Source organism: Pseudorasbora parva, chromosome 2 (assembly GCF_024679245.1).
Source record: "Pseudorasbora parva isolate DD20220531a chromosome 2, ASM2467924v1, whole genome shotgun sequence".
In the NCBI taxonomy this organism is placed as follows: Eukaryota; Metazoa; Chordata; class Actinopteri; order Cypriniformes; family Gobionidae; genus Pseudorasbora; species Pseudorasbora parva.
The window spans coordinates 34,867,957-34,884,277 of record NC_090173.1 but is presented as its reverse complement, the minus strand read 5'-3'; the positions used below and the strand labels follow the sequence as shown (position 1 = coordinate 34,884,277).

Here is a 16,321-nt window from a genome sequence, read left to right as displayed (position 1 = left end):
TGTTGTTTTCCTCTAAACTTGGGACCGCACCTCTACTATGCAGAGCCTCAACTTAACACACCCACTGTACTTTTAATATTCAGAAGACCGTGTACTAAATATCAGCGCTTATGACTGGGAGCTGTGCGTGTATGTTTGCAGTCCTTGCAGTGCAGCCTATGCTCTTGAGGCTGGCTTGCTTTTGTGCATCTATTCAGCTAGCTCTATTGTGAGCAGCGGTGCTAATTGCAGTCTGAATGGTCTCGGCTAAATGTTTTCTGACAGTTTGAAAGCATGAAAGAAGAGAGGGGTGCACAAGAAAAGGAATCTCTTTTTTTTGTTTTGTTTTGTTTTTCCTCCCTTGTAATGGCACAGCGGAATGCTCTTGGCTTTAACCTTCAACTCCCATGCAACCCCTTTCCCCTCCCTCCCTCACGAGAGAGTCTCCTCTCTGAATCAGGAATAGAGGTAGATATAAATAAAGCCCGGGTAAGGGAAAAGAGATCGGATCCTGCCGAAGCCGTGTGGGACGAACGGGGCGGTCGCTCGTGTACTGAGCTGCAGCTCCTTGGCAGCATTTCAAATATGAGCCTCAGAAGCATCGCGAGCAGCAGACATATTGTAACAGGGATGGCCAGTGCTCTGCGCGCAGCCTAGCGTTTCTCTCAGGATGGTCGGGCGACATCTCTCTTCAGGTACTTTTCCACTTCTCTGCGACCCCACCCCCTCCAACCTCATACTACAATCCTCCACGCGCTGATAACAGGCTTTTCCTTTTGCTTTACTCTCTGCTGTACTGCTGCTGTTTGATTTGGAAGCATACCATTCAAATAACTGCAAATAAAACGCAAATCCCTAAATCTATTGCATTGCTTGTTAGAGATTAATGCAGGGCAGAGGTTTGTCGCGCTCATCTGATAAGCTTTCTTTGGCGAGACACTGTAAGATGTTGATGGCAGCTCTAAGCTTTTTTGGCTTCAGTTCAGATTTGATAAAATGGCGTCCTTTACTACGCAGTGACTGTTCAGAAGGACAGTGTTTTTTGTTGAATATTCTCTTTTATACACCCCCTCTTTTTTATCTTTAGTTGAAAGTGTTTTTTGTGTGGTTGGTGACAGAAAGCTTGGTGTGCATAAACGCTGCTGCTTTGCTCAGATCTGACACAGACTGAGCTGTGCATGCGCATGCAAAGCCACACAAAAACAACAACAGAGTTGAGCGAGTGCCAGGAGGCTGGACAGCATTTGCCAACTAATTAACACAACAGGATCCTAGTATCCATATGTGGGCATTTGCACTGCTTTCAATGTTGTTATCAATGTGTCAAATCAGATTTAGAATGAGCATCTTTGAAAGCAAAGTCTGTGGTTGTAATCTGTCAGTCCAGCAGAGGGAGATGGTTGTGGTTGGTAGAACCAAGGCTTTGTGGTGACAGCAATGAAAAATAATGACTCCAGGCTAGCACATACATTTGAACCAGCACATGCACCGATGTTACCAGTGAATTTTTATGTTATAACAATGTCTATCATGTTGATGTAAAACCCAATTTGTCTTAAAGGACAAGAACACCTTTCTTTTTTTTAATCAGTCTAAGCAGATCTCATGTGGAAAATGGTAATTTAGAGGAATGATTTGAAGTATTTTTTTATGTAAATGTTTTATCCTCTGAGAACTTTTTATTTCTATAGAAAGTGTTTTTATATATTTTTTTCAAATATACATTTTTAATTATAATATTATAATTATGTCATTTAATTATAATTATAATTTTATTCTAATTATAATTTAATGTTATATTGCTCTGCATTTATTCATATAATGCATTTTATAATAACGTAGTCCATAAAGAAAAGTAAGCTGCCTTGTGATAATCTCATAATGGAATGCAATTAATTTATACAACTGGCACAGCATTTCAATAGTTTCTCTTTCTTTCTCTCCAAATCTTTTTTGTAGAGCTGCACCCACAGAGTGGCCTGGCAGCCCAGTATGAGAATATATCCCTCAATCGCAGTGCCACTACAGCCTCTACCAACAGCTGCAGCGGCTGGGATCCACTGATTATCAACGAGCACGATACGGAGGCGTGGCCTTCCATTTCATGCAAAGAAAGCCACGCCCCTGCAGGATGCCCCTTGGACACTGAAAGTATCAGTGACATCAGCAGCATGAGCATGGCCACAGGAGCTGGCCAGCAAGGCCATTTCTCCACCAATCACCCCAGCAAAGCCAATGCCAGCCACTCAGGAGGTCTACTCTCTAGTCAGGGTGGGGCCAGCAGAGGCTGGGGCTCTGGCCCTTCTCCTGCCAGTGGAGGAGAAGGGAAGAATGAAGTCTCCAGCACATCAGTGGGAGCCAGGGGTTGGGGCTCCAACTTTAACTTGAACTTAAACCCCAATGCTAACCCCTCTGCCTGGCCAGTTCTGGGACATGAAGGGACCGGCATGGGCGGCGGCAGCTCTGGAGGAAGCAACCCTCCTCCTTCTAATCTCTGTAGTCCACCGGGCTCTTTGCCCATCCAGGGCTCTAGCAGTGGCAGTATGGGTGGTGCCAATGGAAATTCTGCAGGTAATGGTGGCAGTGGCAATGGCAGCACCACATGGGGTAGCATTGTGCCCAGTGACTCCTCAGAGCCACACTCCACCCCATCCACGAATGTGTCTTTCAGCTCCGAACCTCAGAACCTTAACACTGATGGACCAAATCACACTAAGCAGGAGCCCAGAAGCCCAGGCCACAGCCTGCCTAACTGGGGGGTTGGCCCTACAGGCATGGGCTCCTTTGTTCAAACACCAGGAGGAGCCTCACAAGTCAATGGAGACGAGGAACCTGTTTGGGGTAATGGAGATGCCAAGTCTGGTAGTGGCTCAAAAGACTCTGGTTGGGACTCGGGTAACAGCTGGGGAAAAGGAGGGTCTTCGGGCACTTCTGGCTGGGGACAAGCTGCCTCAACTGGGGACTGGGGTAAGCATTCCAACAGTGAGGCCAAAGGATGGGATTCTTCAAGCTCTCCCACCCAAGAGCAGCAGCAAAATTCTTGGGTCCGTGGGACCAATGCTGCAGCTAGTGAGGGAAGCAGTGACAGCATGGAATGCCGTCCTCGCAGGAGGGATCGCTTATCAAGAGATGAGGATCCCCCTATTCTGCCAGCCCAGGATATGGACCCTCGTGTTCTGTGCAACACAGGCTGGGGACAAACACCAGTGCGGCAGCACACAGCTTGGGAGACCGAAGAAGCTGCACGCTCCAACCGCAAGAATGACAGTGGAACTGAAGCCTGGGGCTCATCCTCTAATTCAGCCAATCTAGGACCAACACCAATTTCTAGCAGTGCCAACCCAAATTCTGGCACTACATCCAGACCTGACTCTGGAGGCAAGAATGAGGGCCCCTGCCCTAGTACTGGAGTTGCACCTGGATGGGGTACGGCCATCCCATCACCCCAGGCTAGCTCTGGTTGGGCTGATCAAACCAGCAACAAGAAACCTTCCAGTGGACCTGGAAATTGGAGCAGTACCCCAGCCGGAGGCCCAGGTGGCAACCTACAGAAAAGTGGTCAAACTTGGGGTTCAGAGGAAAAGTCTCCTACCTGGGAAGATAGTCATGTTAAAGCCAAACCACAGGGCTGGGCTGAAGGGCACAAACCATCTCACGGATGGGGCAATGGACCTGGTGGAGAAAGTGGGTCTGGAGGAGAATGGGGTGAACCTGCAGATGGAAAGAAAAATGGTCCCTCCAGCTCTACCTGGGGTGGAGAGGGTACCAGCTGGAACGAGGGCTCCAGGGGATGGGGAAAGCCTGCACCTGGAGTAGGGGGAAGCTGGGGAGATGCACAACGTCCCAGTGCGCCACCACAAGGATGGAATAACAAACCTCAGGAGGGCACCAATGGCAATAGTGGCAGTGGAAGCATGGGTTCTTGGGGTGGTCCTAGCTCTGTAAAGCAGAGTGGCTCTGGATGGGGTGGAGGAAATGGTGGAGGTGTTAAACCTGACCATACTGGAGAGCCCACTGGATGGGAGGAACCCTCTCCCCCTTCTATTCGCCGAAAGATGGAGATCGATGATGGCACCTCAGCTTGGGGTGACCCAAACAATTACAACAAGACAGTCAATCTCTGGGACAGGAATAACCCTGGGATGCAAGGCAAACCAGGACCTGGCAATTCCAACAATGTACCCAACAACCATCATCATCATCCCCACCATAACCAGCCTCCCATGCAGGCTCACAGCCACGGAGGGCCAAACTCGAACAATAATAACATTTCCCCTGATAATGCTGGCCCACATCAAACGGGACCACCTCACAATAGAACAACCCTCGTGAATCCAGGTAAGAAACAATACTTTTTACTGTAACATTTTTGTCAATGACCTTTAACTAGTTAAAGGTGTACTTCAGCGCTGAGAAGATGAATCTGTATTTAAACTGGGTCATTAATGTAGTAGAAATATGAAATTATTTTTGAATTTGGTTCTTTCTAGACTGAGAAAAGACAGAAAATGTGTTTTTGTCTCATGGGGATGAAAGACGACAATTCCCAGAATGCTTCGCTGCCCTGCAAGGCCACTCCCAAAGCCACCGCTACTGAATCACTTTTACTTTCCCAACACCGGTTTCATCTTCATAAAATCAGTTCAGTTAGAGAACAGGCACTACAATTAAAAACTGAATGTGTCTGTTTAATATATTGTGATTTAGCCACTGAGGAAGTGTCACAAATGCTGCAGGAGTTTTACACGCATCGTGATGAGCTGAATGAGCTCTGAGAGCTGAGGTAAACGCGTCCACGCTCGCGGCAGTAGTTCTCAGCACGTGTTCAGTCTGGCGCGTTTTCAGTTCATTCCTTTGGAAGATTAACTTTCATAGGAAATAACTTGAGAAGATAAAATACTCACTGAATGCCAGCAGCTGCGAGCTGAGCTGTGAGTGCGACCCCATCCCCGATGTGCGAGTTGAAAAATTGGAAATAGCTCCCTCTGCTGGCTGTAGTCTTTAGCGTCTGGCCAAGCATTTTACCGATGACGCAAATTGACGATATTTGCCTCACCGGAGTAATTTTTCATCATTCGAATATACTCCAGGGTTTCTACTGTTACAAAGCCATATGTTAATCGCTGAAGTAACCCTTTAAAATGTATCACAATATTTTTGATTATAAGGAAAGTCAAGAAACAAAAGTCTGAGTAACTGTTCATGCTAACAAAATAGTGTTTACATTTAGTCTATGAGTGTAGTTCAGCATAGTGTTTGAGCCAGGAGGAAGTGTGTAATTAGAGTTGGGCCACCATCTGTGGGGAGTATCACTATTCCTCAGCAGGATGCTTGGAACAGACCTGATGCCCTCTGCTGTTTGTGTGTAGCTTTGCACTCCCTCTGCCAAAACTGTATTTAACATGGCATCCTTAGTTCTCTCCTGTGCCAAGAACTAAAGACATTTAATATTATGGCAGTTTATTCCATTTTAAGACAGAGGAGTCTAACTTTAATTTTAAATATTTTTTAATTCAACTTTGTACTCCAAATGTTATGCTGGTAATACCAATTTTTAGAGAGGAAAAATGCAAAAAAGAAGATCTTTTGAACCCAACAGTATATACTGCATGGTGCCAGCCTTAAAAGCTTTTAGTACATGGTGTATTATGCAGTGATAACATAAAGTGCACTTGTCCTGAAGTTTGCAATATCTCTCTGCAGGATGGGGTGAGATGACAAATGTCCATACAAAACCTGAGCCCTCATGGGGTGAACCAGCCACCCCTGCAGCAAGTGTGGACAATGGCACTTCAGCATGGGGCAAACCCCAAGGTAGCTGTAGCAGCTGGGGTGATAATGGCTCTGAGGTGTATGGTCGTGGCAATGGACCCTCTGGATCTGCCCCCTGCAAACCTGGTTAGTTTTATTAATTTACGTTTATTTAAATAAAAATGTTTTTAGGGCTTTAAATGATTTTGTGTGATTAAAAAAAAGAAGAAAGAAATTGTGCAATTAAACAATTGCAAATGAACAGCATTGGAAATCGATGTTGGTCAGGTGCTAGTTATCAGAGCTTTGAAATGTATAACAACAGGGCCCCCTGTTGTTGTATATAATCAATTGCAGGATTGTATAATTTGCTATTTCAGTAATGATAATAATAATCATTATTTTTCTTCCTCCAGCTCCCAAATCTATGCAAGATGGCTGGGGAGGTGGTGAGGACATGGGCCTGTCTGCAGGGCAGTGGGAGCAGGATGATGGTGACATGTGGAACAGCACTGCATCTCAGGAGAGCAACTCCTCCTGCAGCTCCTGGGGAAACCCACCCAAAAAGGGTCCACCAAAGGTAAAAAAGCTACACAAGTTTAATGAAGGTGATGTATGTACATGTACAATACATTCTGTGGATTGAGCTCATCTGTCTCTGGTTTTCTGGCATTAAAGGGAAAAGTCCCAAACAAACCGGATGATACCTGGATAATGAATCGTCTCATCAAGCAGCTGACTGACATGGGCTTCCCTGTAAGTGCTGCTTATCTTTGTTAATATCCCAACTGTTATGCCTGGGGTAGATTTTTGTGATACTCACTGGCTAATTTTATATTATTGCATGCATAAATGTCTTGTCTAGTTACAAAATAACTAGACTATTATTATATACCAGACTGAACTATATACTATGTAATATACTGACAGTATATACTATACAGAATATTTGTTTTAATAATACTGTGTGTTTGTGTTTGCCTTTGCAGAGAGACCCTGCAGAAGAGGCTCTCAAGAGCAACAACATGAACTTGGATCAGGCCATGAGTAGGTGTTATGACTCCTAAATTTTCAAATCCTTTAGCGTTTCTTTGCTAGAGTATTGTATTTAAATATTAGTTGTGTTGTAGGCGCTCTTTTAGAGAAGAAGACCGAACTAGATAAACGGGGGATGGGAATCTCTGACTACAACAATGGCCTAGTCAGTAAACCAATGGGCTGCAGGCCTTCAGTCATCTCCAAAGAATCCTCTTCAGATCGCCCCCCCTTCTTGGACAAGGTTTATAAATCTTACATTTTAAATAGAGCATGTACTTTTTATTCACTCTAGACTAAGACTTTACTTTGTGGTGGATTTTTTTTCAACCCCTTAGGATGCTGGGCTAGCAGATGATGCCCAAACCTCACCGTTTATGCCTTCTCCGAGCCTGAAGCTCCCATTGGGTAGTGCTGCACTCCCTGGCCAGAGCCTTGGAGTTGCAATGCAAAACTTGAACAACAGACAGGTGGGTCTATGAGGATCTATATATATATTTTCTTCTTCAATATTAAACCATATCTTCTGTGTTTTGTTTATGTATATTGGACTTGTGTTTTACGTCTATATTAGTTTGATATAATACAGTGACTGTCATACAAACAAATATTAATTTTATAATTGCCTAGATACTTGTTGGGGTCACTGTTTTTCAGCATTATATTCATCATCGTCCATCTTGCTGTATAGATATTGATAATAAATTGCCCATGTTAAACCAGAAGTATGATGGCATGTGTTTGTGTAGATGCAGAGCGGAGTGTTTGGTAGTAGCGGAGCAGCACAAGCCCGGGCCCTGCAGCAGCAGCCTCCTCCCCAGCCGTCAGTGCCACCTCTCAACTCGTCCCAGCCTAGTCTACGCGCTCAAGTGCCTCAGTTTCTCAGCCCTCAGGTATGCACGGACATGGACAAAGTGGTTTAGCACCTTACTGTGAAACTGACTTCATTTGGAGACATATTTTTTCACCACTTGAGCATTGTGTGGGAGTGATGAAATCATGCTGAACTCTGACTCTTTTTTCACTGACAGGTTCAAGCACAGCTTTTACAGTTTGCAGCAAAAAACATTGGTCTCAACCCTGCACTTTTAACCTCACCAATAAACCCTCAGCATATGACCCTGTTGAACCAACTTTATCAGCTGCAACTGGTAAGTGCCAATTTGACATCATTTAAAGAATACATTTTTATTTGTCAGCATGTAATCTTAAATTTCACTCCTGTCTCGTCCTAATGTAAATTTGTCTCTATGATTTTGCAGGCGTACCAGCGTTTACAAATTCAGCAGCAGATGTTGCAGGCACAGCGCAGTGTTTCTGGCCCCATCCGACAGCAAGAGCAGCAAGTGAGCAGTTCCTCCCAACTAATGTCATCATGATAGCATTAAAATCTCATGATTCTCAATTAGGGTTGGCTATTGTTTGAATTTTAAAAATTCCAATTTAGCATAGAAAACATTTTGAATGAATTTCCGATTCCCAACCCTTTTCTTAATACTGATTTGTTTATATCTTCTTTAAAGCTGGCAAGTTCCGTGTACTCTGTGTTCACCAGCATGTCCTCTTGCAGGTTGCACGTACAATCAATAACATGCAGCAACAGATCCAGCAGCACCAGCGGCAGCTGGCTCAGGCTCTGCTGATGAAACAACAACAGCAGCAGCAGCAGCAGCAGCCACCCCCCTCACACCCGGGCCTGCATCCCAGCGCAGGCAAATCAGCTCTGGACACATTTCAATCCCATCCCCAGGTCTCCAGCCTCTCTGTTTCCGACCTTCAGACCAAAGAGCCACAGTCTTCTCCAAACTCCTTCTCACCCTACCCTATTTGTGAGTTTCCAACACTGTCTGTTATTGTATTCTTTCTGTTTAGACTAGTAAAGAGCCATGTGTTCTTCTTTGCACTGTTCCCACAGTCCTAGAAATCTTGGAATTGCCATGGAATTTTTTAAATCCTGAAAAAGTCATGGGAATATATATATTTAAAACTCAACTTGTGAGCAAATCTTCTTCTTCTCTTTTTAATCAATTCTTTGCAATGAGTCAGTCAAATAGGTTCACAAATTGACCTGAATGATTAATTGGCGACTAGGTCTGAATCACAATGATTTATAAAAATAAAAATAAACTCTTATTCAGTCATATTTTTGGGTCATACATTTTCATTACCTTTTTTTCTCTTAAAATCCAAATTTCTTTTAAATTCACCTCCGCTGATCCTTGCATATGTGCTTCTCTGTAGCTGGATTGAACCACAACATGAATGTAAACTGCATGGAGGTGGGTGGCCTGTCCATGAAAGACTCTCCTCAGCCTCAGTCGCGCCTGTCACAGTGGACACACCCTAACTCCATGGAGAACCTATCTGGCAACTCCTCTCCGATGGAGCCCAACTACAGCAAGCATGGTATGCATCACTATTACAATTATCAGTACTTTAAAATGTGGCATAGTTATTCATATCAGGCCTGATACTTACTGATGATATTTCATACCCACCTCTGTTATACAGGTGCCATCTCTGCAGGCCCCAGTTTGGGTCCACCTAGCAAGCCACAGCTGGATGACTCCTACAGTCCCTACAATCTGATTCCCAGCTCCGAGTCTCCTGCCAGCCCTCTGGCACCTCATGATAGCTGGGGCCAGGGAAAGAACACCAATGACAAGATCTCCAACGGGACCAATGTCAACTGGCCTCCAGGTGACCGACTGGCATCTTTAAAATCTCTTTGGACTAGTTGTAGGATTATGAAAGCACTGAAAGGGTTCAAAATTATTTGGATACTTTTGAACATTTAGATCATGCTTAAATTAACTGAATTTCATTACACTGGATTTAAAAATACCACATCAAGTAACATCTGCAAAAAAATACATGAATATTTCAACTGACATTTAAGTTTGCCTAGGTGTCTAGCAGAATAAACACAGGTGACAACCATTAAATATTTAAATACTTAATTTTTTTGGAGCAGTACATCTATTATTTTATCATTTGTAACTTACCAAATTTAACTTTATTTTTATGCTATATTTCTTTTTTATTAAATGCCATTGATTAGATCTAAGTTTCCCAAACTGGGGTTCACAAAACCCTGGGGTTGATGAAAAGCTAAACATAAATAACAATAGGTAACACTTTAAAATAACATCTCATTAGATAATGTTAGTTAATAATACATTAACATTAATAATGAGCAATAGCTAGAGTGGTTACACAAGTTGTTATTTTTTGTTTATGTTTGTTAAAAAAGACAACTGTTAGTTAATGTTAGCGCAGGTCCATTAGGCCTAAATTTTAAACTTTAAGTTTAAAAATAAATACCCTTTAGTCTTTAAGTATAAAGTATCCGGTGCTGTGGTGAACACCATTGTGAATGCACAAATCTGAAGGGCTGTTTGAAACATTGAAATACTTTAAAGAAAAACGTTTTAATACTTTTATTCAGCATGTCTCCTTCACTTGTTCAGCCATGCGCTGCTCATTTGCCTTTTTGACTCATTGGCCTTTTTGACGTTGCATACAGCGGTGTTGTACTTTTTTAAACAGTTGATGGGTAAATAAATAATATTGGTCATTTGTAATAAATAATTATTCACAGTATTTTGAAATGCCCACGATAACAATATCATGCATTTCGATTATTGTGATGTACCGTGTTATCCTATACCAGCACATGTCTAATGTCAGGTCATTTTAGTAACCACAGGATTGGATCATTTTTATATAATGTAAAGATAATCACACATTTTTAAGCGTGTCCAAACATACTGTCTGACTAAAGGTATCAGACAATGTGTCATGCATGATCTGATTTGTATGAAATCCCTCAGAGTTTTGTCCAGGAGTGCCCTGGAAAGGACTGCAGAATATTGACCCTGAGACTGACCCCAATGTGACCCCAGGGAGTGTTCCCAGTGGGCCCACCATCAACACCAACATTCAGGATGTTAATCGCTACCTACTAAGAGACCGAAGTGGAGGTAAGAGGACCAATCACTTTTTCTTTTCAAAGAAATTATCTTTCAGATGACACCGTTAGCACAAAGCCTAAACAAATCCCATCATGCTATCTCTAGTTAAATACTTTAATATATTCTGAATAAAAGGTATTACATATTTCAGTATTGTTTTGTTTAGAATTACTTTTTTCACATAAAGCAATCACTTAGGTTTCTTTTTCTTTTTCACGTGCATTTTTTTTCTGATTTCCACTTTGAATTCTTGCCTGCTTCGAATCGGAACACATTGTAGGTTCCACCCCAACTTCCTCTCAGGGTGAGGCTCTGCCTCCCTCCAGCGATTGGCCTGTCACTAGTTCTTTCAGTCTGTCCTCCCCCGAGGCAGACAGCACAGGTACAACTCCCAGAATCCCCTTCCTGTCCTCAATCCTCCCCATCACACACTTTTCTTAATGCTTACTGTTCAACCTAGCAATGGTGGCCGCATTCCTATATATCTCTAGTGCATCCAAGTTAAGTATGGCCCTTTCCCCCTTAGAGATTCCCCCTCTGTCCCGCCTACAGATATCCCCTCAGTGGTGTTAGTCACACACTGTCCCTTTGTGCAGCATGGTTCCTGGCTATCTGTGAATTTTGTGAGGTGGAAGTGGCAAGGGCACTCTTTTTTTGTGTGTCGCACATAGTGCTGAACCCACTCTTTTCTCTTTGCGTGTCTAAATGACTGCTGTGAGAACACCCTTCACCACAACATATGGGGTGCACAGAATTAGAAACCGGAAATAAGAGTCTGTTAGCATACTTTGCCTGTTTCCTCTTCTGACCTGTTAACACATTCATCTACAGGAAAGCTGTCTGATATGAAGTCCACTTGGTCCCCAGGGCCCATCTCACACACCCAGCCTTCTCTCTCTCACGAGCTTTGGAAAGTCCCACAAGGACCCCGGAACACAACAGCTCCCACACGGCCACCTCCGGGCTTGACCAACCCCAAGCCGTCATCCACATGGGGCGGAAACACACTGGGCCTTGTGGCTGGCTGGAGCAGCTCCTACTCTTCAGGTGTGTGTGTGTCCGTGTGCGTGTGCGAAAGGTGCAGTTTATTCCCAAGCGGAGTGCATCTATTCTTAGGCAAAGGTGTGGGCGAATTGAAGCAGCAGTTGAATTTTGTCAGTTGACTGTTTAATGTGGGTGTGAACGCTAGTCAAAACATTGGGGGTCAGATGAGGTGAGAATTGGAACAAGCACGGTGGTGTAGCAAACGTTTTTTTTTTGTGGTCTCGCATATTTCGTGTTTTAGTCAACATTCTCACGCTGTTGCTTGATCACACTTCCTTGGCTTTTAACTGAAGCATTTGTGTACCGTACTTTTTTTGTTGTAGAAAAAAAGTGATGTAGAACCGTTAAAAAGGTACAGTTACTCACCCTCATGTTATTTTAAACCCATATGGCTTTTGTGCTATTATGTTTAGCATAATGTTCACATCGCTTTCTTTCCATATAATGAAAGAGAAGGGTTGACCAGGGGTTGTGCCTCATGACTAATAGGAATGAACCGATATTAAAGTTTTGGTCAATACAGAAAATGTGTTACACATTTTTTTAGGTTTCATGGCCAATATTAAACTCAAAACTATTTTGCCTAAATAAAATGAAAACGAAAACCCTAAAAACTGAAATCAAATCAATCTGTTTCAATTGTACAAGTGGATTTAGGCATCACATTATAATATACAACAAGAAAAATGGATATCATTTTGACATTTGCTAAACATTTAACAATGTTATAAAAAAAAAATTGCACTTTTGATGATGGCTAAAGTAATCTAAATAAAATTAATGGAATAATATAGAAATAATATCTATAAGAATACACTTTTAATGAAAGCAAAATTTGCTTGCCGAGGTAAACTTCTAATAATATATTTTATAAGAACATGTTTTTAATAAAAGCAAATGTTTGCAGAGGTGACCTTCCACGTATGAAGGTCTTTTACACTACTTCATAAAAAGTTTGGGGTCAGTTTGATATTTTTTGTTGTTGTTGTTGTTGTTGAAAAGTGTCTTCTACTCACCAAGGCTGCATTTATTTGATCAAAATACTTTTAAAACCAGTAATATTGTGATTAATGTGACTATTACTACAGTTTAAAATAACATTCTCCTCAACGTTGAAAACTGTTCACATTTTTCGTGGAAATTGTGATACTTTTTTCAGGATTCTTTAATAATAAAGTTTAAAAAAAACTGGTTTTATTTGAGGTAGAAATATTTTGTAACATTATAAATATCTTTACTGTCACTTATATATATCATTATTATAATTATTTTTTTATTAGTTTGTTTAATTGTCCCAAACTTTTGAATGGCACACATACTTTACGCCGTGGACTATGTTGTGATTGTTTTAATAATGGACTGCTATAAAAAAGGTTGGACATGTAAGGTTTTTCTTTTCTCTCTCTAAGTAGGTACCACATGGAGTACAGACAGCTCCAGCAGAAGCACTATCTGGTTGGTTTTGAGAAACCTCACACCACAGGTATTCTTGTAGCTGCTGTTATGATCATTGACTTATAGTGTCTTTCTTAATTGTCTGCAGTGTTAAAAATCTGTTCTTTCTGTTATGTGACATTTAGATTGATGGTTCAACACTGCGGACACTTTGCATGCAGCACGGCCCGCTTATCACATTCCATCTCAACCTGACGCAGGGCAATGCTGTGGTGCGCTACAGTTCTAGAGAGGAGGCTGCCAAAGCCCAGAAGTCTCTTCACATGTACATCAATCTTTAACCTTTGTCTTTTTTTTTGCTTTTTTGAGGAATCAATCACAACTATATTATCACAACCTTCTCTCCTCTTTCTCTAAACACTTGTGTTTCAGGTGTGTTCTGGGAAACACCACTATACTGGCAGAGTTTGCTGGAGAAGAGGAGGTGAACCGCTTCTTTGCACAGGGTCAGTCCCTCACGTCCTCCACCAGCTGGCAGGCCAACCCCGGCACCAATCAAACTCGGCTGGGAGGCGGAGGGACAGCGGCCACACACCCCATCGGCCACTGGAACAGCAGCGGTCTGGGAGGAGGAGGAGGAGGCGGGACGGGCTCCGGCGGTAAGGCAAGCAACGAGCTGCTGTGGGGGGGTGTACCGCAGTACTCCAGCCTGTGGGGACCGCCCAGCACAGAGGACGGTCGCGTGGTCGGCAGCCCCACCCCAATCAATACGCTGCTTCCTGGAGACCTGCTGAGCGGAGAGTCCATGTGAGAGCGCCAAGTGCTCAATTCCCTACCGCAGCGAAATATGAAACTTCACGAGCAAAAACCAAGCAAATCATTTGGCGATAATCAGCGTCAGTGGAACTGTGAAAAACCAAGAGACAGGAGGCTGAGGTCACACTTGCATAGAGGCTGCTGACCTTCGTCCTCTTCTTTTTGTATTTTTTTGGTTTTGTTTGGTTTTGCATCTTTTCATCTGTGTTATTTTGATCATTAGGCTTGGTTACAGTATTCGATAGACTTCTTTTGAAGAATTGTGACTAAAAGAGAAGTGAACCTTTACAGAAACTTTTCTCTATTAACTGATACCAGTGTGAAAGTGTATTTTACTACAAACCGATGAGACAAGCTGCCATTTTTTTAATTCCTCTGGCACGAGCACATCCTGTCAGCCCAATCAGAGCATATTGCCCTCTCCCTGAAGAAATATGCGTCATTCCAAAACAACTCTCCCGACTCTGTGTTTTGGACAGTTTTTTGTTTATTTTCAGTTGTCCTGTTGGATTGTTTGGATTAATTAACAGCACTAAACTTTAGCCTTAACTGCTGATCAGTCCCACTCCACTTATACTCTGAAGAAACATCTTGAGAATTGCACATTTTCTCATTTCTGAGCCAGGACTGTCATGGATTCGATCTTAGCCGCAGCATACGCGTATTCGTCCTCCCTGTTTCCCTCCTGTTGCCATCTTGTTCTCATTACGCTCAAAAGGACGGACATGTATGTGACCCCTCTGCACATTTGAGGCATTTATTCTTAAACTGAGAGGACGTGGACAGCTGAGGAATATATTAACCACTTCTCACTAAAAAAACTGTACAGGAAACACTTTTTCAGATGGACTGCTTTCTTTTCTCTTTAATTTTCCTTAATGACCTCGGTCTCTCGAAAAACACAAGTCCTCATTGTCGTTCGTCTGACGTGCAATATATGCCACAGACTCTTCCGTCCATTTTTTTTGCCGGCGAAGCGGTCGGAGCTCATTCGGTGACCCGGGTGGGGTGGGGAGAGACGTTGAAGACTCGTCTCCAGCCCCATCCACCAAGCGTGGGACTGAACAGAAGAGGACTCTGTCAGTGTGTAAGCCCATGGTGATGAAACATTCACTAGCACTTCCTCTACACACTCAAGGACAAGTGTGACTACAGGGGCAACAGGGGCTTCAAACCAAATAAGAGGTGTTTCTTGTAACCCAGTAGACAAAGTGCATTTTTTTTTCATTGTTGTTGTATTTGGTACAAAAGTATGAAACAAAGAAGGCGTGGTTTCTTTATAGCACTTAGCAAGAGCGTCAAGCTCTGAATTTAATGCCAACAAATTACACATGTACGTGTGAAACTGACAAAAAGCAACGATGAAAAGCAATCTACCGAACTTCTCCATGCTCCTTTTTGAACTCTAAACGGATTTTGCCGTTTAATTTCTTCTTCGTCTTCGTCTTTCCACAGTTTTTCGACTTTGAAATCAGACATTTCGAAAATGGTAGCAAAACGAAGCGATGTCTGACGAGGAAGAAAAAAAAAACACCACAAGACTGAAGCGTTCACGTGTTTTTCTTTTCTTTTCTTTTTCTTTCAGATGATATATATCAAAGTAAATATCACTGTTACAGTACTCCAAAATCATTAGCCTTTTTGTCTGGAGATGCTAGACGTGTTGTAATGTTTCTAATGGATTCTGCGGGGTCCCCTGCCCTGGTGGCCCTGCCTACCTGTATGATAAGTGTGGCCATTGAGTGCCTATCTGCTGTGGCGCCTCAGGTGCCCACGCTCGGACTTTTGACCCTTCTGTGCCAGGCCGGCGCACCAGATGCCAGAACAGACCTGCCTGGGCCGGAGCAGTGGCTCCTTCAGACCTGGCCAATCAGTACGTACTACTACTGCGCCAGCACTCGACCTCGTCTCAACTTCACTCTCATAGACTCTCTCTCTCTCCCTCTCATGCAAAGATCACTTTAGCTGGAAGTGGACAGGTTCGTTTCATGTACTTTTTATGATCAATTGGGTATTTCCCTTCTGGAATTGCCAGTGTTGTTTTTTTTTTTTTTTGGTCAACATTGCTGTTGTTATCGTTGTTGCTGTTGTCGATGTTATATCGTTATTTTGCGCTTTTTTGTTTTTTGGTCTGTGTGTGTGTGTGTGTGTGTCAATGCAGTGGTCTCTATGGTAGCTGCTCTCACCAGCCCCTCTTGCTGCGCATATGCAGAAAACACTCTGATTAAGAGGCACACCTCAGCGTAAACGGCGGCCGCTGACGTCGCCGTGGCTTTTGAAATACGGAAATATGGATTGTTTTCGGCCGCGCATGTAGCGGCGTAACG

General features: G+C 43.0%; 1 protein-coding gene across 4 annotated transcripts in view; it reads left to right on the top strand.

The window, feature by feature from the left end:
* The window catches only part of tnrc6c1 (trinucleotide repeat containing adaptor 6C1), a 60,821-nt gene extending 44,778 nt beyond the window's left edge, over positions 1-16,043 (top strand). For 2 of the 4 annotated variants that reach the window (XM_067417835.1, XM_067417824.1), the window contains 18 exons: positions 1,939-4,317; positions 5,683-5,877; positions 6,147-6,310; positions 6,409-6,486; positions 6,720-6,777; positions 6,861-7,009; positions 7,104-7,235; positions 7,515-7,658; positions 7,797-7,916; positions 8,028-8,111; positions 8,336-8,594; positions 9,007-9,171; positions 9,277-9,465; positions 10,599-10,748; positions 11,571-11,786; positions 13,193-13,266; positions 13,364-13,503; positions 13,611-16,043. In XM_067417835.1, coding sequence (XP_067273936.1) covers positions 1,939-4,317; positions 5,683-5,877; positions 6,147-6,310; positions 6,409-6,486; positions 6,720-6,777; positions 6,861-7,009; positions 7,104-7,235; positions 7,515-7,658; positions 7,797-7,916; positions 8,028-8,111; positions 8,336-8,594; positions 9,007-9,171; positions 9,277-9,465; positions 10,599-10,748; positions 11,571-11,786; positions 13,193-13,266; positions 13,364-13,503; positions 13,611-13,989 — 5,075 coding nt within the window. In that variant the 3' untranslated portion in view covers positions 13,990-16,043. Of the gene's footprint in view, positions 1-429; positions 675-1,938; positions 4,318-5,682; positions 5,878-6,146; positions 6,311-6,408; positions 6,487-6,719; positions 6,778-6,860; positions 7,010-7,103; positions 7,236-7,514; positions 7,659-7,796; positions 7,917-8,027; positions 8,112-8,335; positions 8,595-9,006; positions 9,172-9,276; positions 9,466-10,598; positions 10,749-11,570; positions 11,787-13,192; positions 13,267-13,363; positions 13,504-13,610 lie in introns of those variants that run through there. The other 2 variants (XM_067417845.1, XM_067417830.1) reach the window with 2 other exon arrangements.
* The last annotated feature ends 278 nt before the right edge of the window (positions 16,044-16,321 follow it).